Source organism: Martes martes (assembly GCF_963455335.1).
Source record: "Martes martes genome assembly, chromosome: 15".
Classification (NCBI taxonomy): Eukaryota; Metazoa; Chordata; class Mammalia; order Carnivora; family Mustelidae; genus Martes; species Martes martes.
Window position 1 is genome coordinate 42,027,711 of NC_137903.1, and position 26,247 is coordinate 42,053,957.

A 26,247-nucleotide genomic window follows, 5' to 3' on the forward strand; every position below is an offset into this window, starting at 1 on the left:
GCTAGTTAACATCCATCGCCACAGAGAGTTCTAATTTTTTTCTTGTGATGAGAATTTTTAAGATCTACTTTGTTAACAGCTTCCATATATACAGTTGAATATTACTAACTGTGGCCCCACACCGTACCCTACCTCCCCATGACTTATTAATAACTGGAAGTTTGTGCCTCTGACTGCCTTCACCCATTTTTCCCACCTCACCCCCCCAACCCCCTACCCCTGACAACCCCCAATTCGTTCTCTGTATTGTGGGTTCCCTACTTGTTCTTGACAAGGAGATAGGAAAGGTGGGGATGGCGAGAGCAGGAGGTTTCTACCTTTTCTTTCTGGCCAGGGACAAACTGCCACAGGTGAGCCTGAAATGCCCTTCCCACCCACAGCCCGGGTCTCGCTTTATACATGCAAACAGATGACTTATTTGGAGCCACAAAACAAAACGAAAAACCACCCAACACAGGCCTCGGATGCTGAAAACCTCTCCTCTTTCGTGTCCAAGCTGGGGAGTGAGGGCAAAGAACACAAATTATCTAGAGCTGGGATCAAACGTCTCCCTCCTTTTGTCCTCCCTCCTTCACCGCTGGTCCTTCTCTTCCCCCAGACACCACAGCAAGAGAGCCAACAACCCTTGTAATTCGCATCTCAGCAAGTAGAGACATCCTTGATTTCCTCACATGCCTATAATTCCTTCCTAAATCACATAAAGCAATTTGCCTTTATAAATCTCCCCGGCAGTGAGCTCCCCAGGATAATTATGTGTAATATATATTTATAGTTTTATTTCACAAGCCTGGCCCTAACCCAAAAATTGGCCAAGCTAAGCCCACTCCTCAATAATAATTTGTCCATTCTGTATTAAGTCTACAGGATTTAGGTGTTGACCGTCCCTTACATTTTAGATCTTAACACGAGCAGCCATGTGATGGGAGCCTTTTGCAAGTCTCTGAGGGGCTGGGCCCCTTGCTGGCTTTGTGAGCTTGGGCAGGTCTCCAAACTCTCTGAGCCTTGATTTCCTCATCCATAAAATGGGGATGGCAACATCTGTCATGAGATCATTGTAAAGATTAAAGAAGCCATGATTATGTGAGAGGGGCTGGCATAAGGCAGATGATCAATGAATGTAGAATCTTCTTTGCCAGCCATGGGACATAGGAACGAGGATGTGACTGGATTCTTCTCTATATCACTCATGATTTTACGGCATAGCCTCCATCTGAACAACTAGCCATCGTTTTTGTAAACTGCTAATTGCCAAATCAGCCTGGGGCTCTAGGCAGGGATGGGCTGTGCTTAGACTCAGTTCCCTCCTGTATCATTTCTGTTTTTTTCTGTTTGGTTTAATCTTTGTGAATGTCTCCATCTCTCTGTAGAGGCCTTGATGCCAGCTGGTGTGTTCCTGCTGTGTTTAATTCACCCCCATTAACCTGCTTGGTCAGCATATCTTTCCATCTCCTTGCTGGGCTTCTAGGAGTGCGTCTGTCTGGAAAAAGCATTTATTATATTTACTTTAACTGGCCTTGTTTTGCAAGGCGGTCTGGGAGGAAAACAGCTTTGCTGATTCTGCCCTTGTTTACTCTATGCACTCTGTGCTATGTATGCCTTGTCTACCAGGATGGCAAATGATTTGCAGGAAGCCAAGGCACAAGTTAAACAGCATCTCCGGGAGCATGCTAGTGGCCTCTGGGTGGCTGCTTTGCATGGTCCTTGGCCTGGAAACCATGGCCCACATTTTCAGTGAAGTCCAGGGGGCAGGTTTTCCTGGATGGGCATGTCTAAGGGCCAGGGAGGAGCACTGGTTGGGGCCCACATCCCCATGGGGACAGGGAGTGCTCCCCAGCCAAGTGGCATGGTGATCTAGGGCGTTGACTTCGCCTGTGCCATCACCAGCTCGCCCTCTGATTCCAGCAGGGCCACCTGACCCCTCTCTGTCCCTGACCTTGCTCCCCTCCCCCAGCTCTCCATGCCGCAGCTGCATGTTTGGAGTCATTTCACACCTTCCTTAAAAATCTCTCAATGACCCCCCATTGCCCTCAAGACTAAACTTAGACTCTCCATGGGGTGCATAGGCACGAGCAGGCTCTCACCCTGTTCTGTAGTCTACACCCCATAGTGAATATTTGCACTTTCCTTCATCCGTCCACCCATCTATCCACTCATCACTTGTCTACGACCTAGTGTTAGACACTTCTCTGGACACAGGGGAGACAATAATGAGCAAAATTAAATATGGTCCCATTCACAGAGCTTTAGATCTCGGGTAGAAACAGACGATGGGGCAATCACACCCACAAGCACACAGTGATAACTTGAATGGCGCTGTGAGGGCAGGGGTCACAGGGGTGAGATGAGGCAGCAGGACAGGATGACCTGACCTCATCTGGGGACCTCACAGGCTCCCCAGGAAGTGACAAAGGAACCAGGGTAGCAGGCATAACTGGGCGAAGAGGGTGGTGAGAGAGCCTGACAGGTGGTGGGAGTGGCACGTGCCAAGCCATGTGGCAGCAGAGAAAAGGTGATTCAGGAGCCATCGATGCAGACCTGTGGTCCTGGAGCAGGGGGAGCACTGGGAGGTGCAAGGGGGAGGGGAGACCAGAGGATACGGGCCGTGCAGGGGTTGGGGGTTATCCCAGGAGCAATAGGAAATCCCGACAACGTGTGTGGAATGGGACAGCATCGTTGAAGAGATCGCTGAGGGTGTGAAGAGCACATTGTCGGGTGAGGAGAGAATGCGGAGGCTCTTCACAGTGATTAAGATGAGACGTGTAGTAGTTTCGGCCAGGTGACAGCAGACAATGGAGAGCAGTAGACACGTGACAGTACTTGAGAGACTGGATGAGTGGGGTCTGGCAGTGGCTGGATGGGAGATGGGTGGGCTGGGGTGGTGAGGGTGTGGACTCAGGGGCTGACGTGTCCCTGGAGCTGGGGCGTACTCACCTGTGAGGGTGGCTCTGGTGGTTGGACCGAAGTTCTTGGGGACCAGCAGCTCGTGGTACTGCTCACCCGCCAGGGTGCTATACACAACCTTGTACTCCTGGACCTCTGCTTCGCTGTTGTCCCACTCGAGGTCAATGCTGGTTGCCGAGTGCGAGCCCACCCGCAGGTTCTTGGGGGCGTCAATCTCTAAAAAGAGTCAGTCATCACCAAAATCACATGGGATCATGTGCATTTGTCATGTATGTTGAGGTTTAATAAGTTTTGGGGTGAGAGCCTCCATCTCCTGACCCTCTGGCTCCTATTTTGATTGAACCCCAGGGCTGCCCTTGAGCTTTTGTTCCACCAGATTCCATGGGTGGCTTGAAGATTTTTACATGGGAGTTAGAGTTATGCTTGCCCCACTTCCATTCAGGGAATGTTCTAGAATATTTCCTGAATGGACTTGGGGGTATTCTAGAAATTTTAGAATGAGCCAGTTATCATAAGCTTAAAACTAAGTGAGGGAAACCTCAGCAAGAAAAAAATCAGAGACGGCTTCCAAGTGATTATGATGGAATACGGTAACATCAAATTTGGCCACCAGGTTAAAAGAAGACAGTTGATTGCAAGATTTTGAAGTATCAGCATTTCCTCCTGGATTTACCTGCATAGACACTGCTGCAAGGTTTGTAGGAAATTAAGTAAACACATAGGGGATGTGATGTAGTGGAAAAGTTGAGCCCCAGCTCTGCCTCTCATTGCCATGGGACCATGGTCATGTCTTTGGTCAAGTGAGGTGTCACTGGGCCTTGATGGCCGCATCTGTAAAATGGCCTACTAATACCAGCATTTCAGGTGATCGTACAGATAGGACAATGCATGTGAAGCTTGCGGTGTGATGCCTGGTGCATAAACAGGGGCCCAGCCCTGGGAGGACTCCCTGTTGCCGCTGAAGCTCATCCTGAGTTCCAACAACATGGCGCCCCCCCAGTGCTTGCTCTCTGGAGCTCTAGATTCCTGTGCGAAGGAGAGACCACCAGCACACGGTCTCTCCCTGAATCCTGGGGGCGGGGGGCTGTTTCTCTCTCCCCAGACTGGTCATCTCCTCAGGGTTCTTTGGGCAGAAACAACACAAACAACGTGTAGGGGAAGAAGGGGCAGCCATGAAAAACTGCTACTTAAAGTGTTCTCAGTAAGTCTGGTCTTTGAGACTTGAATTTAACTTTGGAGTGGACCAGCCATTTGTTCTGAGAAAACCTCCAGGAGACTTCTAATTTGCAAATGGCAGACAAGTATGCCTTGTTCTTGGGGAAGAGGGGAAGGCTGTGAATCAATCTGAGGGCAGCTGCTTCAGAGTGAGAAGTGTTCTGTTTAGTGATGTAAATTAGGTGAATCTTTTAGCAGATTTATGTCTCTACAGCTTGTTTTTCAGACAAATGTTTCCTTACTCAATGTAGATTTAACGTGCTGGATTCTGTACATTCTTGACGTGCTGTGGATGGAGAGAGGAGTCAGATGGAGACAGGCGCTTGGATACAGGGGCATGTGGGAAGAATGTGCGTGCGCGGGGCAGTATGCCACTCATCTCACGCCGGGGCAGAGGCTGGGATAAGGTGTGGGGTGTGGGGTGTGGCGTGTGTGGCCTGAATGGAATTGGAGTAAAAAGAGGTTAGGGTTAGAGTTAGGGTTTGGTGGAGTCCTGTACCTACCTACTGCTCTTCCTAACTAAAAATTCCAGACCTTGGAAACTATGTTTTTTTGTTTTCTAGAGTTTTTTGGCCTTAGCAACTATGCACTGTGGATAGGGGGCAGTGTTGTCTCTGAAGGGACCAGGCACTTTCCAGTGATTTCCAGGGATGCCAGAAGAGGTCAATGCTGGGAATGAGGGCTTGGGAGTATTAGAGTAGGTAGTTAGGCTCTTACAGGATCCCTGGAGGCCAGCAAAGGGGGAAGTCATGGCCCACTACGAGAAAGTCAGAGGCCTGACCTGACCTGGCAGCACTCCCGAACAAAACCACAAGAAACTGGATCGAACCAGACAGGCCCAAGATGGCTGACAAAGTAGGCAAAAGTTCACATTATTCCTTCATTAGACTACATTACCATACTAAAATCTCCTCCAGAAGGGTGCCCTGACAGGAAACCACCCTACTTCTAAGAAATCCCTGCCCCCAGTAATGAATATTCCACTCCCTTGTTAACAACTGTCAATAAAACATGGAGACCCAAACCCCAGTGGACCACCTCTCCCTTGAGCTCGCTGGCTCTCATGTCACTAGAGTGTATTTTCACTTTAATCAACTTTCCTGCTTCTACTGCTCATCGCTGTGTTGTGTCTGTCCTTGGATTCTTTCTCATGGTGACACCAAGAGCTTCTAGTGACAATTTTTGGGCAGGCTGGGTCATGGCCTCAGGGCCTGGGGTCTCTCCAGTCCACCTGGCAACAGTGGGGAGGTCTTAGGAATGGGGTGGAATGAAATTGTTTGCTCCCCTGGGTCTTTTTTTTTTTTTTTTTTTAAGATTTATTTATTTTAGAGAGAGAGAGCATGAGTGGGGGGCAGAGGGAGAGGGAGAAATAACCCTCAAGCAGATTCCCCACTGAGCAGGGAGCCAGATGTGGGGCTCGATCGCAGGACCCTGAGATCATGACCTGAGCTGAAATCCGGAGTCCGATGCTTCACCAACTAAGCAGGCCCCTCCTCTGGGTCTTGAAGCCTGACCTGTAGGAGGGCTGGCTCAAGGGCAGCCCTCCCTGTAGGTAGGAGCTGGTCTGGTCTCTGCAACATGTCACTAAGCCAGGGGAAGGCAAAGACTGATGTCCAGGGGGGGCCTGTAGAGAGACTCGGGGCTGTGGACTCTGGTAATAGCCACATCTAGTCTTTAAAACGTAATTTAGACCAAGCATTTCTCCTGCTTAAAGATTGCCTGTTGCATCCTATTACAAACTCCTGCTTGTCTCCTGCATGGCCCTCTGCTTCTCAGACATTGTCTCGTAAGACTTCTACCCTCATTCACTGTGCTTCAGTTGTACTCCCTTTCTTCCCCACTCGTGAAACTCATCAAACTTACTCCCACCCCAGGGCCTTTGATCTGGCTGCGACTTTTGCTTGGCATGCTCTTCCCTGGAACCTCACGTGGCTTAGGTCACTTAGGTGTTGGTTAAAACTGCATTTCCTCAGTGAGGTGTTTCTGAATAACTCAGTCCCACACGGCCCTTCCTTTACAGCATCCCTTTCGCTTCTGGGCACAGCACTCAGGGTGGAAGGATCCTGTATGTTTCTTTGCTTCTTCTTCTACTGGAATGTAACTCACAGGAACGGGGCTCTCGTCTATCTTGTTTATGCTGGAGGCTCAGTGCCTAGAACAGTGCTTGGCCCCTGCTAGGTGTTCAATAGACACATGCAAAGCACCTGGTTGAAAATTGTCAGGTTTTGGTGTCTGCCACCTCAAAGCCTATTTAGAGAAGTCTCGTTCAATATTTCGGCTGGCAGGGGGGCATCTGAGGATGCTCGGGGCGAGGTGGCTGAGGGCAGCTGGTCTTGGCTGGGGTGGCACATGCCAGCCAGGCTGCACATGTGAGGGAATCAGCGAGTGGGATCGCTGTTGAGCAGGCGGGGGCTCCGACCGTTGGGATGTGGGCCTTTGTCTCAGTTTCCTGGGTTGCCATAGACTGGGCAGCTTGGCCGACAGAAATGTGTTGTCTGTACAGACCGGAAGTTTGAGATCAAGGGCAGGGCGGCCTCCTTCTGAGGGCTGTAGGGGAGAATCTGTTCTAGGCCTATCTCTGGTGGTTCACTGGCAATCTTAGCCATTCCTTGGCTGACAGAAGAATCACCCCAATCTCTACTTTTTATCTTCACACGGCGTTCTCGCTGTGTACTGGCCTCCGTGTCCAAATTTCGCCTTGTTCTAAGGACACACAGTCAGACTGAATTAGGGCCCACCCTAATGACCTCCTTTAATTTGGTCATCGGCAAAGACCTTATTTCCAAATAAAGTCATATCTACAGGGACTGAGGTTTAAGATTCCAACATCTTTTCAGGGGACACAATTCAAACCATAACAGCATTCTGGGGCATTCAGGTTAGAGCAGCAGCCTCTGCTCGGCCAAATGCTCTGGAGGTTGAGTTTAGTGCCCTGAGGGAGGACAGAAGGCCTCCAGTGGAGAGAAAGTGTCCCTGGACTGCCTTCATGAAGGTTCCTGGAGCCAGAACCACCGAGAGCAGGGAGGTTCTCGAGATTGGCCTCCTGGGTTGCTTGGGCTGGCGTCTCTCTCACCACTGTGCTCCCATCACGGTGCTTTCCTTTTTGGGAGCAGCTCTAGGACCCAGGCAAATACCCACTCACCACGCAGGAAACAAATCTCTGCTTTAATTGCCAGGGCAATTAGTGCGCTCCTAGTGCCGAAGACATCACCTGGAAAAGCTCTTTGGCTAATTTGAATTTAAGCGGAGTTCTGAAATGACTGAAGGTCCTACAGCGAGGGTCTGCCCCCCCCGCCCCCCCCACCCGCAAAGCTGCCCCGCCCTCGCTGAGCGGGGGGCGGGCGGGGGGCGGGGAGCAGGGTGGAGGTGCAGGCCAGGAGGCCACCTCGGAACAGCTGCCAATCTGCCAGGCGACCGGAAAGAGAATCACGCAGCAGTGAGCGGAAACTCAGGGGGAGCTCCGAGGAGGCAGAATGTAATTGTCTTGATTGGAATTTTCCTGGGCCCCCAGCCAATGCCGCTTCCATCTTGTCGACCTAAACATCAAGAATTTGCCTTTCATCGTGCTGCTCCAGAGCGCCCTTCTCTTTTCCTGCCTCTTCAAACTCCTTATCTGGGCAAAGCACAAAGAAACCTCTTTTCAAACGGAAACTGTCTTGAAATTCAGAATAGAATGAGGGACTCGCGGGCCCCCAGGAGATCCCACAACTGGCCTGAGGGGGGCGGTGTTGTGGAGTATGAGGGATGGTGGGGACCGGGCTGACCTTGAACTCACCACCAAGGGACACTGTATCAGGTCATGCTCAGCCATGAGCAATAGGGATTAAGTGGAGGAGAAGGAAAGAGAAAGGGGAAGAATTTAGTTCCATTTTTTTTTTTAAGATGCATATTCAGTCACTGGCGACCCCAAGATGTGTTGGGTGCACAGTCTGACCTGCGATCCCCTGGCCGGGGCGGATTCTGGCCCAGGGGCTGGGAAAGAACCTCTCTCTCCCAATCGATCCCTGTGTCAGTGTCCAAGCTTGCTGCCTTTTAGCAGGGAAGCTTTCCCCACTCTCGATGTGTCTTTCTGTGCAGAGGGAGCCCCGTTATAAGACTCGGGGCTCTTCCTTACCCTGGGGAAGGTGGATTTCGCTCAATGGTGAGTTTTGCAGCAGGACCTCGGCACTTGGGTCTGCTCTACTGCTCGCCTGTCTCATGGGAGCCAGCTCTCCCCAGGCATCGGGCTTCTGCGAGTTCCTCCGTGGTGTAAATCCCAACATGAGTTGCTCCCCGACTTCTGCCCCGTGGTGGGCCTGGTCCAGGTCCCCAGGGACCATCACCTTGCAAGCCCATCTGTCTCTAACATTAAGCTACAGGCTCCAATTGAGGGAGTACTTCTGGCTTCCATCTGTCTTATGCTTTGACTGATTTTAAACACAGGTGGAGGATGATGGTGCTGCCGATGGAAGCACCCTGAAGCCCCTTGGCTGATTTATTCCATCCCGTAAGGGCTCTAGAGCCACGCTGCAAGTAGGATGCTTGAATTAGCCATTCTCCTACTCTACCACATCAGAAGATGCTGGTTCTCAGATCCTACAGAGGCCAGCAGTTTCCCTTGATCCCTGCACAACTTGGAGTTGTCAGAGACTCTCCTTGATGTGGACCTCTCCAGGGTAGAGAGACCAAGACTGAGAATCCGGGTCAGGGAGAGACTCGCTATCTGATCCCAGCCCCTGCTGACCCAGAGGGAGTGCTGGGAATCCCGTGTTTGGATGGCGCCTGTCCCATTTGCCCCCTTGCTGGTCAGCTGGATGGGCTCCGAGAGAGTCAGGGAGCAGGTCGTCATGAGGTCCGGCCTTTCCTGACTGTGGGGGAAGCTCTTTCTGCGTCCTGACAGCCCTGGGAAGGGAGGGTGAGTGGTCATCGCAGTGAGGCTGGGTCTCATCCAGCCTACTGTGTGTGGGAGCAGGCCTCCCGGGAGACTTCTTGCCGATGTTTGCAAAGGGCAGACTGAATGTCAAAGTCTTAGGCGGAAGGCCTGCCGCCAGCCACACAGTCTGGGCTTTGCACAACTCCTTGGGGCGCCACCATGCTGTGCAGTCATTATGAACTTACAGAATGATTACAAGTGCCTGCAAAGAGCAGGAAAGCACCTCGAGGCAGGGCACCTTTCCTGAACTCTGAGAAAATTTCCATTTGGGCTAGCAATATGGACGAATTTTTCATTTCACCGAGGAGACACCCGAGAACCGTGGAGAAGAGCCTTAGGTCACAGATCTGGCTGGTAGCAGAGGCAGGATGGGCACCTACCTCTCTCAAACATGAGTGTGCTTCTGTGCTGTCTGGCAACTTGGGTCTGTGGTAAGGTGGGTGCCCAAGCAACATCACCTCGCCCCCTGGGTACCCCTCTTGATGGGACGTGGCACCCGCTGGCTCAACTCTCCCGCCCTCCCCGTGCTCCCCCAACACCCCAGCCTACCTGTTGTGAACTGGGTGGTCGTGGACTGGCTCTCGTTGGTCCCGCGGACGGCGCTGACCCACACCTCATAGCGGGAGCCGGGCCGCAGGGCCTGCACTGAGTACTGGCTCAGGGGAGGCTGGAGCCGGAAAGTGGTCTTCCCGCCTTCCCCGCCCACCAAGCCATACTTCAAGAGAATGAAATCGACTTTGGCTCGAGGTGGGGTCCATTCCACGAAGGCCACAGTGTCCGAGACGTCTCGAACCAGGATCTGTGTGGGCCCATCAATGACTGAATGAAAAGGGTCAAGCAGAAAAAAGAGTTTAGAAACGGATGTTCGAAATCAGCTCTCTCCTCTCCTCCTTAGGTTAGCTTGGTCAGTCAAAGAAACGTGGGTATTACTATCCCAATTTACAGATGGGGAAAATGAGACACAGTAAGAGGAAATCACTTTCCTGAGGACACACGGTTCGGCAACAGGGGAAGCGACACCGGAAGTCAGTTCCCCTGACTTGCTTTCACCAGGCTCTGCTGTTCCAGCTCTGACGCTCCCCCATTTGGGCAGGGGAATGGCACCCACTGGCTTGCGAGCCCTGCTTCTGTCTGGAAGTAATCGGCCAGAGAACTGAGAGATGTGCTTGTGCTGTGTGTGCTCTGCCTTTCTCTCACCTTCTCTGAGCCCTGACCAAAGATCTCCAAGATTATCAGCCCCATGTAAACACCCGAGACTTCCAACTCTGTTGTCATGAGTGTCCAAAAGATGTCTCTGCTCAGCCACACCTACAGCTCCGTCAGTCCAGCTGCTAAGGCAGTACCACAACCCAACAGACATTTGCACTGTGGAAGGTAAACATGCCTTCTGGGGACACACACACACACAAAAGGCCTTTAGTTTAGGAAGAGCATCTTGTGGGCTACTTTTCCCCACTTGCTCTTGCATATTCCTGAGCTACAAGGGCACTATGTTCCCTCCTGAGCCCTGGCCTCTGGCACTGAGTGGCTGAGGGGAAGGTCATTGTGGTGTGGCATGATCTAGAAAAGCTGCTTGGCATCCCAGGGGACCCACCACCCATGGTTCCAGCACCCACTTGGGGTCCTGTTCTTAGTGAATTAGACAGTGGTGAGAGCAAGGAAGGAGAGAGAATGTCAAATGGAAATAGAAAAAGAAAGAACTTCATGAGGAAAATAGAAAATGCTGTCCTCAACTCCTCATGGCAGGTCTGCATGGCCAATGAGTCCTTTTTGAATTACTCATTACCTTCTAAAAGAGTGGGCCCAGCTTCCCTGTCTGCATTTATAATACGACTGTGCCTCTCTGGCAGGAGCTGATTAATATCAATATTATGTTCTTCAAGGATTTGGGATTGGAACCAGAGGCTCAGGTTCTCTGTTTAGATGGTTTGGGACATGGAGATCCAGGGCTGGTATGACCGTTCTCTACCATAGTCACACACAAATAGAAAACATCTGATCTGAAGAGAGAGAAAACAGGCGGGAAGGGAGGGAAGAAAGTAGAGAGTGATTTTCATCAATACATATTTGGTCTTGGTCCCTTCCTGACACAAAGCTCCTAAAATCCTTGGAATTTCCTAAGCCAAGAGAGCACTAATGTCTTCTGTGATGTTAATGAGGTGAGGCTTGGAGCTGGGTACCAGGGGAGTGAGCTCTGTGATTAGAGGGTTGGAGTTTTCAGTCCCACTCCTGACCTCTGGTCGTGATCAGTCCTACCAGTAAGGGAGCCTCTGTAAAAACCCAAAAGGACTGGGTACAGAGACCTTCCAGGTTGGGGAATCAGAACACTCCCACCAGGCACCATGCTGGGCTGTTTAGGGCTTTGGCCAATGTGCCTCTTCATCTGGCTGTTGGTTAGTATCCTTCAATATCCTTTGTAATAAGCCAGTAATCTTGTGAGCAAATGGATTTCCTGAGTTCTAGGAGCAGCTCTAACAAATTAATCAAACCTGAGGAGGGGGTGGTGGGAACCTCTGTGGCATAGCCAGTTGGTCAGAAACACAGGTAGTGACCTGGGTGTGCAACTGGCATCTGATGTGGACGGCAGTCTTGTGGGACTGAGCCTTCAGCCTGTGGCATCTGTTCCTGTGTCTGGGTAGATAGTTTCAGAATTGAGTGGAATTGTCAGATACCCAATCTGCCCAGAGAATTGCTTTGTTGGGGGATCTCCCTCTTCAACACACACACACACACACACACACACAGAGGAATTGGGGGCAGAATTTTAGGAACAAATATACGTGGTGAAGGAGAAATAAGTGACTCTGGGGAGCTTCTAGAAAGACAGAGAGAGTAACCTGAACTTGGCTTTCCATTCTCCAGTTTTTTCGTGACATCCAGATACATTCTGGTCCTAGGGTTGCAGGAGACACTCTATGTCCTTCCAGTAAATTCTCTTTTGCTTTAGCTAGTTAAAGAAAGTTTTTCTTCCTTGTTACCAAAGACCAGTTTTTTAAACCAGTCCACTCTGGACTACCTCCTACGGTCTCCAAAATGGAGCATCTTCCACAGGATGGACTTAAGTCCACAGGACTAAGTCCACAGGATGGACTTAGTCTGACTTTGAGATTCTCAATCTTTCAGAGTTGGTCCTTTTCCTGGGCACCCCATCCTCTTTCTGAGTCTAGTCCAATCTTGTTCTCTGTTAAGCAGCTTAGGATTTGGGGCTTAGTACCAGTCAAAATGAAAATCACCAGGCCATTTTGGTGCCACCTGGTTTGGAGTTAAAATGAAGTTCTGTTTTTCATATTTGAGGTAATGATATGATTTAACAGAACACATCCAGATGTTTTCAGCATTCTGAATTTAATGGTTTTAGGTAACTTGGGCCTTTTAAATTTAATTTAACTTAATAACAAAATGGGAGAAGTGGTCTTCTAGCTGCTGTAGAAACATAAAGCTTGAAACGTAGATACTCAGTGCATGAGTATTGAGTAAATGGAATGAATGAATGTTCTCTGTATTCATGAGAAAGAAGGGGAAGCATTTCAGAGAACTGAAGCTTCTTGAAGGAAAAAAAAAAGATGTCATAGAAATTCAAAAGACATTGGAAGGTAGTTGTCCCTTAACTCTTTAAATCCCCAAGACCTTGACCAAATTGGATTGTCCATATTAGAATACAATCCTCCGGCCAAGGCTCTAGTTGCAGGAGGTCCAGTAATTTGCATTCCTTACAGGGCCTGCCTGGAAGAAGCCAGTCTGAGTGCTTCTGAGGACTCAGAGCTTCACAGGAGGGGGCTGTCAGACCTCAGCAGAAGGAAATAATTAAACAATCCTTCCCTGAAAACAGCAGACAGGGTTGGGAGACAACCTTCATTTCTGTAGCCACCCTTGGATTCTGCCCTTCTGTTGGCTTCTCAGTAGTGGTGTCCCCATTCCAGTCAAGTTGGTGTCAGCTTGCTTTCAATTTAGGTCCTAATTTCTAAACAAACACAAGTTCTACTCGGAAAGTCAACTGGAATAAATATTTTTCTTTCCATTTCTTCATGACTCTGTACACGATGCCAAAGAATTAACTAGGACATTTTTCTTAATTGAAAAAAAATCTGCCTAGCTTTACCGCAAATTTTTAAATCTGGGATTTAAATCCTAAGGACCTTTCAAACCAAAAAAAAAAAAATACTGCAAATTTCATAAAAATGTGCCTTGAATAGAAGACTGAGGCAGGGTTAGACTATCTTCTCCAAATTTGGAGGAAAAACTTTCTACACCATCAGTGCTCTTCTCTGCCCTCTTCTGAATCATCTTCTTTGTCTAGGTTTTGTTTTCCAGTCAACTTTTCTTAAAATCAGTTCACAGGAGTGACCTGGAGTCACTGAAATATTCCATCTCAGAGGAAGAGCATCTACACATCATGAAATGTCAGGTTCCAGCATAACCTTGGGGAATGAAACTGGAAAACTCTAGTCACTGGCATCTGCAGAAATTCCTACAGAGAACTTTTAAGTTTCATGGTTATGGGGTTTCTTCTAAAACATATTTGCATTAGAACAGTAGTTATAGGGGCGCCTGGGTGGCTAAGTGGGTTAAGCCACTGCCTTCGGCTCAGGTCATGCTCTCAGGGTCCTGGAATCGAGCCCCACATCAGGCTCCCTCCTCAGAGTTGAGCCTGCTTCCCTCTCTCTCTCTCTGCCTGCCTCTCTGCCTACTTGTGATCTCTCTCTCTGTCAAATAAGTAAATAAAATCTAAAAAAAAAAAAAAAAAAAGCACAGTAGTTTTAAGCATTTTTAGTGGGGAATAATACTCTTTTCCTTTAAACAACAAAATCTTAAATGCCCATACAAAATACAAAAGAGGTGGAGCTGCCTTGGCCGGAGGCTGTGTTGGGCACGGGTGCAGATGTAATCAGAGGCCTGCATCTCCCCTCTGTCCTTGCCTTGAGCCACTGCCATGGAGCACGAGTGCCCTAATGGAACATAATCTAATACCACAATAGTTTAAAACCAATGTTTTCTAGGCTGAGCATAAGCCCCAGCACCTGATGTTATTTAGTTTGGTTCCAATTAGCAAAGTATGAATCACTAATCCATAAACATGGTCTCATTACATGGTGTTGTCATTCTTTTTTCCGGCCAACTTGGCCTTTGTCCTAAACCCATAACTGGCTTTCTTAGGTGTCAATGTCAGTTTACGAAGAAAAAAAAAAAAAAAAAAGCTGTACCAATATTCACCTATCTCAGTGTCTGGTAACTAAAAGGGAAAAGTGCTTAACTCTTGAGTCTCAGCTCCTATGTCAATAAAATGAGACCAAAAATGACACCAGATGCTATTTGCAACCTTTGAGAAATTCTTGGGGAGGGTGTACACATATGCATCGCAATTACTGATTTACAGCATTGAAGTTGGCCATCCTTTGTTAGCTAAGAAAACAATAAGGCAAAAGATCACCCAGTTACTGAATTGAATCTAGAAACAACAGTCTTGCATAAGATTAACTATGGGGATGAACTAATATTCAACTTAAGTCATCACTTTGAACAGTGACCTAACTCACCCATACTTGTTTTGAGTGATTTATTTCCAGCTGCTCTCACTTCTAAGTGTGTTCTCTGTGTATATGTGTATACACTGGGTCTTGAGCACTCTCTCATCAACATAGAGCTCATCACTTTGTGTGCTTTTTCTAACTTAGTCCTCACGTCAACTCAGAGAAGGAAGTATTTTCGTTCATCACTGGAAAATGATGGCAAGTTTGGGAAGGGTTGGATGACTTTCACTAAATCTTCCAATAGATAAGACTTAGATCTTCTTGCTGGTTCTTAAGCTCAAGATACTAAGGGATGACAAATGAAGCCTCTTGATGAAGAAGATCAGAAGAAATACGCTGGAAATCCTAACAAAGAATTTCCCCCATATAACACTCTCCCAGATTTCTGTGCTTGCAAGGATGAGCAATAGGGAAGATGTTCAGCCATGCATCTGGTAGAGTAGCTCCATTTCCAGGAATCCAAATCGTTTCCAGCTCCAGAAGAAAACCCAACACCCTTTGTCTCTCTACTTCTTGGGCAACTTGCTGTCCTTTTTCCAGGGTGACCTAATGGGTAGACGTAGGAAGAAGGGTTGGGAGCACTCACCAGTGGAGACGCTGGCCGAGGTAGGCGGGCTCCGGGCTTGCTCCTTCAGAGCCACCACATTGACAATGTATTCCTCCCCAGGTTTCAGTCCTGTCTGATTGAAGGATGTGACGTCACTGGGGAGCTGAGCAATCACCCCTCCTTCATTATTCTGGAGGGTGGGAAGAAAGAAGGAGCAGAAAAGGCAAAAGAGAAAAATCATTGGGAGAGAAAAGTGTGAAATATCGATTGTGAATTGTTCATTAAAAATGGGGCCCACATCTTCCCGTGACGCTGACAGCTGAATGTCTGGAGCCAGGAAAAACTCCCAACAGACTCGGTAAGAATCTTACTGCTCCGTGAGGATTTGGCAAATGGAGAATCAACTTTCAAGAACATTTCTTTGGCCTTCCTTGAGTCTTTTGAGTTTGCCAACAAAAATTGGTCATGAGGCGATGTGGACTGACTCTTGCCAAAGATTCCATGTTAGATGGTTACGGTTAACATCCACCAGATTTGGGGGCCTTTATTATGATGAGCATGCTCTTGGCTATTTAGGAGAGTGGAATTGTGTCTGTCTATGCCTGTGAATATCTTTATGTATACATACAACATTTTTCAGGCTAAAGCATGTCCAGTTTTTGAATGAACTGGAGCTATTATTTTGCTCTATCTGGAGTTTTCCATGCTGTTACAGCTGGGTGCAAATATGTCAATGTCTTGTGTTCACCCAGATGAGTTAGGACTCAGTGACACAACCACCTAGGAAGTACAAAGAAGAGAAAAAGGAAGCATGGAACAAAGAATAACACAACGGAGAAAGGAAGAGACAAACTGGTGGAAGAGGAAATGACAAGGATTAGCTTGATGATGTTGGGTCCGGAATCATCTACCTACCCACCTCTCAGTCTGTCATTTTACATTTTCTGTGTGTGTCCCTGGAAATGGAGAGGACAAAAAGACTCTTTTTGTGTCACTGCCCTTCTTCCCTATTCTTTGGACTCTGTTTATGTCACCCAGAGTGCCCTATGTGTAATTTATAGCCATACCTATAAATCACAGGGACACATGCCCCTCCACACCCCCTCTCCCCCCACTCCACCTCCCAGGCAGGGGCCGCAACCTACAGATCACACAGTATTCTGTGTGGCCAAGTGTTTGACCTTGGCATGCGCTTTTACATACTAGATGTAAAATAGGCAAACCTAGCAGAGTTTCCTCTGCCTCGGCATCAGGATGATAGGATCCTCTCTGCCTCTCTACTCAGCTGTCTACCGTACTGGAGTGGCCATTTTAATGCAGATAACACCTGAAAAAAAGTATTTGTACAGAACGTCTGTTCGGACGTGTTTAGCTTGTTGTGACATGACTCTATCCACATAGAGAAGAAAGTCTTGCTTTAGCGGACAGAACCCTGGAGCCCTGGATTCTGGTGTTAAGCCTGCCACCAACTAGCTATCCAATGTTATTTAAGTTTGCTGAGTCTTAGTCTTTTTAAAGTAAACAAACTCGATGTAAAATGAAGGGTCATACTCTGTGAACTTGAAGGTCCTTGGTAGCTCCAACAGTCCATGCCTCGAAGAATTTAGAAGTAAAATAATAGTGAGATCACTGTCTGGTTAGCCAAATATGTGTTCTCTGTCATTAAGTCTGATGAATGGAAAAATGCTATTTGATATTGAAAGATGAAGATGGGGTAAGGCCTATGATTAAACATTACACTCCCATGAGTGGTAGAATTGGGGAGAGTATCAGGAGTGTCAACAAATTCTGGGAAACCAGAACTCGGCTGGTGCCTCTGGCAACTTGGAAAAGTCAGTTCTAGATGAATACAATAAAGTGCTACTTTAAAGACTAGAATGGAATAAGGATACTTTTCAACTCAAAAACTAAGAACATAATTTGCGTAAGGATGAATTTTCTCAATTAATAGTTTACTAAAGGTATTTTTGTGTTATGCCTCAGACCGTTAGAGCCTGGCCATGCGAGCTGACTTTTGGTGCATCTTCTGCACGGAACGAAGCCATGTGACTGATTCAGTCTGGCTTTCCTTATGTCCTAAAGAGAAGCCCCAACATTTTGAAGTTTTGGTTTTTAGACTTGCTAAAATCATAGCTTGCCAAACCCTAGAGCTTTCTGAACAGAGAGCTGGGCCCAGTGGCTGGTTCCAACATCCTGTCTTCCAAAGCCAGGGTGTGAGGCTCGGGGCCACTCTTGCTAGTCAATCCACCACGCCTTTGTGGAAGAGATGTTCTAAAGCCCAGACACCACCAGTGGTCCCTTTGTGTCCTTAGCTGCATGGAGAGAGACATTGGGTGGCACCATCCTTGCAGCTCCTGATTCCAAGCTGAGAAGGGTATGAATACTCCAGAAGAGACTGTTGGCAGTGTCACATGTGGACATTACCTTTGGAATGAAGCTGATCTCCCACCCATCGAAGGAGAATGAGAAGGGCTCCCACTGCACCTCCACGGTGGTCTCTGTGATGGTCTTGAAATGTAGCCCTTGAGGAGTGGAGAGATCTGGAACACAGCAATGTGGGTGACCATGTCATGGCTATCCCTGGCAGGGACATAGAGCATCACCTAGGGCTTTGTCTGGGTGTCCTCCCTCCACACCTTGGGTGCGGCAGGCAATCCTGATCTTGTTGGAAATATGGTGGGTCCCAGGTGCAGGACTGGCCCACTCTGTCATGACCGTGGTGCTGCTCTGTACTGGTGAGACCCAAGTGAACATAGCAAATATAATCAAATAAATGCTTTTCTAACACTTTCTCTCCTATCAGAGGTTAATATTAAAATACAAAAGAGACAACCTTTCCTTTCCTTACCAATGTGGCAAATCTTGGTATTTAGTACGATGCCTTCTCAAAGGATTGGACACTATCTTTGGAGGCTCTAAGGACTCCTGAGAGGCAATAAAGTGTTCCCATTTCACACCCAGGAAGAGGGAGGCACAGAGAGAGTTGGCTAAGGATGGTAGCCAACTTCAGAATAAAGACTAGAACGCCTTTCTTGATCATCTGAGGTGCAGTCGGAGTATTTTGTTTAGCTCAAATCGCCTATGTCTAGGATGGTCTAAGACGTCCATCTCATGTACATGAGGCAACGGAAGGCACACACAAAGGACAATGGCAGGTCCTGGGATGTTTACTCTCACTCCAAGGTCTCCCCCCAGTTCTTCATTATTTGTCTCCTCTCTCTTTGCCTCACTTACCCTGTTTCTCATTTCTTAATCTCCCCTTTCTCGGACCCCACCCCCCAACCCCCAACACAAACACACATACGCACACATGGACAGAGGCATGCACGGGTTCAGTGAGGTGGAGGTATGCTTGTCCTAATGGAGTTCCAATTACCAGCCCTGAGATACGACAGCATGACTTATTCTCAGTTCTCCAGGGAGCCCACTCCCATTTTAGCTTTGCCTCTCGTGGGATATTCCATCAGAAAACCAACAGATTCTCATCCGTCCTGTTTGGAAGCTTCCTTATGATTCTTGGTTGAAAGACAGGTCTGATTCTGAACCCACTTGAAGGCACATCAGGTGAGTTTACATCATTTTGTCCTTGTCACCTGGGAGCTTGCCTGAGGGGATGCCCTGAATTGGCATGACGCACGCCACGGGAGGAGGGGGGGGGGGATGGAAACCTCATCACTGTGTGCGCACGTGGATGGGAGAGGAGATGCCTGGGAGTCGGGCCAGGCACTTGCTGTGGTGACTCATCCCGGAGCAAGGTGGGAAAAGTGGCAGATGGTGACCTGCCTCTCTGCACAATCACTGAAGATATTTAAAATTGGTTCTCAGGCACCAGAGGAATTTAGGAAAAAAGGTCAAATATAAACAGAGATAATTATAGGCATATTTACAGAGTCAGCGTTCAGAGGGGGAATCCAGAATCATAACAGGATCTCTGTGACGGGATGATTTAAATCCTTTCCTCTCTGCGGGGTCCCTATCCTTCCAAGTGCAGTTCAAGCCCAAGAAGCCTTCAAGGCCAGCTCTTCTCACTTTGACCTCCCCCTTCTCTGAACTTTGATGGCATTTGTTCACCAAATACCATCTTGTCCTTTGAGACCTACACAGAATGGACTGAAATTTCTTATCCCTTATTTGGTGAGAAGTCCCATTTCCTGACCAAGGGGCTTCTGTTTCACGGTTACCGCCGCTGCTCGAATCTCTCCGTGATATAGTAACAAGTATTTGGTCTTTGTCCCTGGGCTCCTGGCACACAACTCCTAAAACTTTCGGAATCTCTGGAGTGATAAGAGTCTCTGTTGTGTGATTGCGAGATAACGAGATAGCCGGTTTCCAGAAAAACCACGGCATGATTTAAAAGATCGGAACTTGCCGCCTCTCTTCCAGCCTCCAGGGAGGGGAGATGGGCTGGAGACTGAGTATTTACCAAGAGCCAGTAACTTATTCAATTGGGGCTACATAGTGAAACCTCCACAAAATTCTCCAAGCAACAGGGTTTGGAGAGTTTCCAGGCTGGTGAAGGGAGGTGCTGGGAGGTGTGGTCTATCTGGAGAGGACATGGAAACTCCACACCCCGTCCGCCATCCCTTATCCTGAGCATCTCTCCTGTTTGGCTGCCCTCGAGTTGTATCCTTGGTAATAAGGCAGTACTAGGGAGTAAAGCACTTTCCCAAGTTCTGTGAATTGTTCTAAGGAATTATCAAACCTAAGGAAGAGTTGTGGGAATTTACACCTGGTCAGTCATTAGTGCCTGTGACAGCTTTGGACCCGTGACGGGTGCCCGAGGTGCGGACAGTCCTGTGAGACTCAGGCCCTAACCTGTGGGACCTGACACTCACTCCAGGTACACAGTGTCCGAGTTGAATTGTAAGTCACCTTCCCAGCATCTGAGAGGTGGAGGAGCTGTATTGGAAAAGACGATTTAAGAAACCAGAGGTGTATAAAGAGAAAAAAAAAATAACAGGCCCTTTCTATCTGCTTCTTACTCTACTCTTTGAGGTAGCCAATGTTAATACTTGGTAGGCAATCTTTTAAAATTTTTCTGTGCTTAAATAAAATACATGTAAAATGCAGATATGCACCTATAGGAATTTTTCCCTGTCCCAAATTAAAGAAAAAAACCCCACAACAACCTATTTCTTATGGAGAGCAATTTAGCTGGCCTCTGTCTATGTCTCAACCTCTCTTTCTCTCCACTGAATCTTTCTTAAACTATCTTCTCAAGCCTCAACTTTTATAATCAAAATAGACTATATTTTGCTAAACAAAAGACCATGAAGAAATTATGCCACCTCTCTCTGAGGAGAAGTGGGTGTCGTCAGTGTGGTTTTAAATAAGATTTTTTTTTCCCACTCTGCTATACACTTACCATCTGTAACATACCATTTAGCACTTGCTTATTATACATCCTATTTCATATCTTCTGGCTTTGAATCCCTAACTAGATGCAAAGTCTGTAGAAGTCTCATACTTTCTTTGACTTCTAATCAGACTCGAGCTTACTCCAAGTCAGAACTCAATAATTGCTTTTTTGTCCTTTTGGTTCTATAATTGATGGGAGCTGCCTGGATTTGGAAATTCTCTTAATCGGAAGTGCCTTTTTAACGATTTACCCTTTTCCAAGTGGGGTCGTATCGGAAGCCCTTCCCCTCCCGGGCTGTGACTATTGCAGGCATCCCTGAAGAATTAAGAAAAGACACTACTATCATGAATGCCTATGATCTCATGTAGGAGGAAAGAAAAATGAAGCAGGATGGGGAAATGTTACGTACGGGTGGCCACCTTGGCAGTGATGGGAAGGCTGAGGATGTTGCTAATGACAGCGTAGACGCTGATGTTGTAGGTGAGACCTGGCTCCAGCTCCGTGATGGTGACGCCACTCCAATCTCCAGGTACCCGCCGCTGGAGCTGGAGGCCCCCCAGGGCCGTCGGCTGGTAAGAGACCACATATTCCGTCACTGCCATCGGCCCGTCCCATTCCAGCTCAATGGACCTGTCGCTGATACCAGCCACTCGCAAGTCCTCTGGAGGGGCAACTACCGGGAGGCAATACACAGACAGCGTGAGCTCAGAGGACTGCCTTCCCCATCCTGGACTCAACACTCTGCCTCACATCTCACCCCATGCACCCTGTCCTGTCTGTGTGTCCTGCTCCGCTCACTGGCTTGGAGTGATGTGTCACTCCTTCTGCGGGCAGGTTCCTGTCTTTTTGGTGCTTAGTAATCCTCTCTCCCTAGGGCCGTGAGCCAGTGGTGTGCCCGAGCCAGCTCTTGCTAGCTGGTGAAAGCTGGACATCAAATGTTCAGGAATTTTTCAAGAGCATTGTTAAATGCAGTCATCATTAAAGACTAAATTGTAAAAACATACAGTCAAGCAAATTGTATGGAAAACAAAGGGAATAAATACTCAAAACTCATCACTTTCAGATTATTTCATGACATTTTACCATGATCCATGCCCTCAAGGTAATTCACGTGTGTCGTACCTCTCTGATGAAAATACTGTCCAACTGGATTTTACCACACAGTTGTTCCCGACCCTGTGTTGAGTGCCATATGGCATGTTGGTAGTCTGAAATCGGCCATGGAAGGAGTGTTTCCACCATGGAAACTGGCAAATGCTATAAAGCAGGGTTTTTAATTTTTTCACTCGGAGGGCTAGTTGTTACATATTTAACAGCACACCACTGGCCAACATTTTTGGTAGTTAAGTAAGTGAAATGTCATCAGATTACCTTAGGGACCCATATTTGACTTGGTAAGTGGGAATAAAGGCTTATTCTTGGTTATCTTGCAAAATATAAGAAGCCAAAACAGTAAGTTCTGGATGTCATGGCCCGATGAAGACATTCAATAACCATTTATTGTATTATCCTTCCTTTTAAAAAGAGACTGTTTGGGTTTTAAAAGAAATGTGACTTCTGTTAGACTAGTTCTTCTTAACCTTGCTCTTGGGGATGATGATAAAGAAGTATTCTTGAGGGCTTATTTTTCCCTCTTGTTTCACATCTCCAATGTCACCCCAAGTATCACCCAAGAATAAGTCTCACTCCAATAGGTTTTCAGGTATGGTTCCCTTAGGAAGTGACGATTCACCAGGAGTGTGGGTATTAAATAACTGAACCTTTAAGACCCACTGGGAGGCTCAGTCCAGTGTGCTTGTCATTGCAACTGCCTAGAGATTAAATAAAAAATTGGGACAATATTGAAATAATTGTAATTAACTTACAAATTTACGTGTGGCGAAGATGTTAATTTAAGAGCCATCACTGGCTTTGAATGTCTCTTCTGAATGTCCTCACTCCTTCACCTTCACAAGAGCACAGGACTGAGCCAGCTGCTGTGCACAGACTGTGTGAGCGGAGAGCGCCTGTCCCCTCTGTTCTGCTCACACTTGTGCCCTCAAATCCTCGGCAGAGGCAGAAATGACAAGCTCTCTAACTCAGACTCATGGGATGGAAATTAGGACCATATATTTGCAGTGCTGGGCATTTGCTTTGACTGCCATTGCCCCAAACCATTAATTGTACAAAACAGTCTAGAAAGCAGAACTCCCTGAGATTAGAGATGGCAAATGCTGACTGAAACAAACAAAAAATTAAACATTCATTTTTAAATTTTTTTCATTTATGAAACTAAATGTATGTAAATGAGAGTTAAATAATTGAACCTCAAATGATCATTTATAAACTTATATCCTTTCTAATTCTGACATTATTAAGGCTCAGAACTGCACTAAGATCTTTGGGATAGCCTGGCCCCTGGACCAAGGGGGGATAAGTTTATATATAGAATCTGTTAGTACTTTGCATGATCCTATTGAGCATTTATTGTACACCCGGCACAATGCTGAGCACTCTTGTGTGGACTGTCTTGTTTTGTCCTCTCACCAACACCATGAGATAGGTATTATTATTATTACGCCTGTTTTACAGATGAGGAAGCTGACTCCCACCATCAGCAAACACAGAAGCAAAGATTTCAACCAGGCAGAATGGCTCTAGAACCTTTTGGCCTGTAAACAATACCACTTTATATTTGCTCGGCATTTCACAACCTATAAATCATGTTCACACACGCCATATAAATGAAATGTGAAGAAGTCCTTTAATGGCAGCCCTATGAGGTAGACTGGATAGATGTAATTGTCCCAATTTTATAAATGGAGAAACTGAGACCCAGGTTAAGGGACTTGCTAAAAGTCAGGGAGTTGGGGGAGAATCTGCTCCCAAACCCAGATCTTCTACAACTAGTGTTCTTTCCCCTACAATTTGTAGGATGGGTTATGGATTGAGTCCGATGCTATTTTTCATTTATACAAAGCCACCTAATGTAACTACAGTGAAAGAGAGTTCAGATTGTTCTTTAAGATACGAATTCCAGACTGGGGCTTAGCCTAGAAGTAAGAAACTTATTTTAAAAAGGATTCTCTACTGCCTGCCTCTTGTGATTCAACACAACTGATTCCAAGTTTCCTAAGTGGGACTTCTTTTGTGATAGTCACAGAAATGGCCATTCCAAATTTCAAGTCGTCAACAACTCTTTAGGGCACTTGGGACAAGTCAGCATATTTCTTTTTGGTTCCTTCTTCCAGAAAATAAAGTTAATAATGATCCAAGCGGAGAACTTCGGGATTTTAAAAGAAGAAGGGAGTGTAGAAGGATTTTTTATCTTGACAGCTTAACTTGGCAAATTTTTTATCTTGAGACCTGAGCCTGGTGGTTAACGCCACCTTTGCTTTCGATGATAGAGCAGCAATGGCGTTCTTTGTGGTGGGAGTACTCTTGGGGGCCACGGGCTCAGTGGAGAGGCCATGATCACCGGCACTCGCCCTATAACTTAGCAGCTGTGTACATCGGGGACCAGTAATTCTCATCAGATGAAGTGATACTGAACTATTAAAAGCATCTGTAGAAGAGCCCTACGCCTTGATTCAGCGAATTGAGGATGGGAGCGAGGTACTCATAGTCTTTCTTTGGGGTTCCAACTTTGAACTTTGGGGAAGAGCAGGCAGTTAAAAAGGAATAAATGGTGGCTTGAAGAACTGAAGTTGCTTTATCTGCAAAGATTCCACGCAGTTTCCTTTCTAGATCCTGCCTCAGTTGTGCACGCAGGAGCTGAGAGCCGTTGGAACCAACTGCATAAAGCGTCTTGCTCCAAGGAGCGAGTAATTTCAGGTGCCAGAGGTCGGGCTGGCTGCAGTGTGGGCAGAGACAGAGGCTGACGTTGATGGATCTCCGCAGGTCCGACTGAAGTCCAGGGAACGCCAGTCTGGATCGTTTCAAGTCCTGCTCTGGTGGTTCTCTCCTCCTGCTGACTCATGGGGAGTTCCGGCCGGTTCACCGGACAGATGCTGTGCTCACCTCCTTCACTGGGGACAGATGTGGACAAACAGTTTAACGTGCTTCTCTCCTCCACCTCCAGTGCCTTAAAAAGAAACAACATTTGACAGGGTACAGCTTTCCTATCAAAAGACTATTTCTTTGTGTATGTGGCTTTTATAATTTTCATTTTTCAATTCTGCTCTACTTAGCATCCCAGAGAGGATTAAAGAGTGCTAGAAGTTGGTAGGAGACCAAGGTTCTCATTCTTGCTCCGCCATTAATGAGCGGTCTGGCTCGGGAAAATCTTTCTGTCTCTCTGGACTGCTGCTTTTTGAATTTTTAAAATGAGAAGCCCAGTGTAGTTCTTTCCAGGGCCTGTTTTGAGCGTTCATATTCATGACTTTTTCATTCTATTATCTTTACATGGCCAGAGAACAGAGGCAGGAAGGCTGAGATTTTGTCCCGGGGCAGGTTATGGGCAAAGATCAAGGCTTGGAGTCAAATTTAGTGGCCTCGTCAAGGCTAGTCAGTTGTATCCAAGATCTGGTGGTCTAGGGGGCTCAGAATGAAGCCCACACGATGGGCAGCTTTGTGCCATGGCCTTGCCAAAGAGAAAAGAAGGACCCGTGCAGAGGTGTATCTATGGATCTCCATGATTTCACCTTCCTTCTTCTTCTCTCTCCTGTCCTCACTCCTGCTGGTAAGGGAAGCAGTGACGCCGTGGTGTGCGCATCTGGCCGAAATGTCAAACAGTGGGTAAATAGTCCCCTCTCCCACAGCCTTCTCTCAAAGAGCAAGCGAAGTAGCACTTTAGATAATGACCCAGATACTTCTCTGGAAGAGACCTGTGGTGCCGTTTAAAAGGCAGGCGCTGAGAGCAGCACCTCCTGAAATGAGCGGTGGCTGTGGGGTTGCTATAGAAACAGGTAGGGGTGATGCACCTGTCCTTCCTCACATGCTTCTAGAACCTGTAAAGTCATTCATCTGCGGCTCCCGAAGTCTTCTTCAAACAGCACAGAGGTAAAGTGTTGGAGGTAACACGGGTTCATGGTTTGGACTACATCCAGCTGCTGGGTCTTGCCTGAGTGACAGTGTGGGTTCATCTCCACTTCCATCTGGATCCAGGATTGGGTTAAGATTTTGTCTGCAAATGGACCCACTCTTGTAGAAAAGCAAGGTCAGGAATATGGCAGGAAATGGCAGGGTTGTACAGCCCAACAAAGATCTACTCTGTTAAGAAGCAGGTGGGCTACAGAATAGCCATCCAGAGCAATGGCTCAGGCTGACCCTTAGCATCCTCTGCAGGGGCCTCCCGGAGCCTCGTCCTGTGGCTGGAACCCAGGGCCATCCCTCAGCCTCCCCTTGCCAGCAGCTCCCTCGTGACTTTGGATTCAAACACGGCTTCACGTAACGACGAGGCTTAACTTCTGCTTGAATTTTCCTTTGGAACAATTGCTATAACAACTACAAGTGTTTTTAGAAAGACATTTCAGTTCAGTAAACAAAATGGGGAGGCTAAATGAAATAAAAATGTGGAAAAAAATGAAGGAACGTGAAAAGATTTTTTTTTCCCTAAGCAGTGCGTTACTGTTTTGTTTTTTCATTATTGCCATGGACCTTGTGAAAGAAATTAAGTTGAAGTCACAGGTGCAGGGAACTTGTCGGACTGGTCCCCTTATCCAGGTGGGGAACTACTGGTGATGCTGAAGACCAGAAAATCAATGAAGCTGACCTCCCAGCAGTCAACCCATCAGAAGGTTTAAAGATATTTGATTGCTGTTATTTTTTATTTTAAATCCTCCCAGTGGGCCCTCTGAACCCACTG

General features: G+C 47.3%; 1 protein-coding gene across 1 annotated transcript in view; it reads right to left on the reverse strand.

Moving 5' to 3' along the window:
• The window catches only part of TNR (tenascin R), a gene marked incomplete at both ends in the record, with an annotated part of 78,761 nt that overhangs the window by 48,072 nt on the left and 4,442 nt on the right, over positions 1 to 26,247 (reverse strand). Inside the window, 5 exons of the mRNA XM_080824627.1 lie at positions 2,932 to 3,117; positions 9,578 to 9,847; positions 15,143 to 15,293; positions 17,528 to 17,643; positions 20,872 to 21,135. Coding sequence (XP_080680753.1) covers positions 2,932 to 3,117; positions 9,578 to 9,847; positions 15,143 to 15,293; positions 17,528 to 17,643; positions 20,872 to 21,135 — 987 coding nt within the window. The remainder of the gene's footprint in view (positions 1 to 2,931; positions 3,118 to 9,577; positions 9,848 to 15,142; positions 15,294 to 17,527; positions 17,644 to 20,871; positions 21,136 to 26,247) is intronic.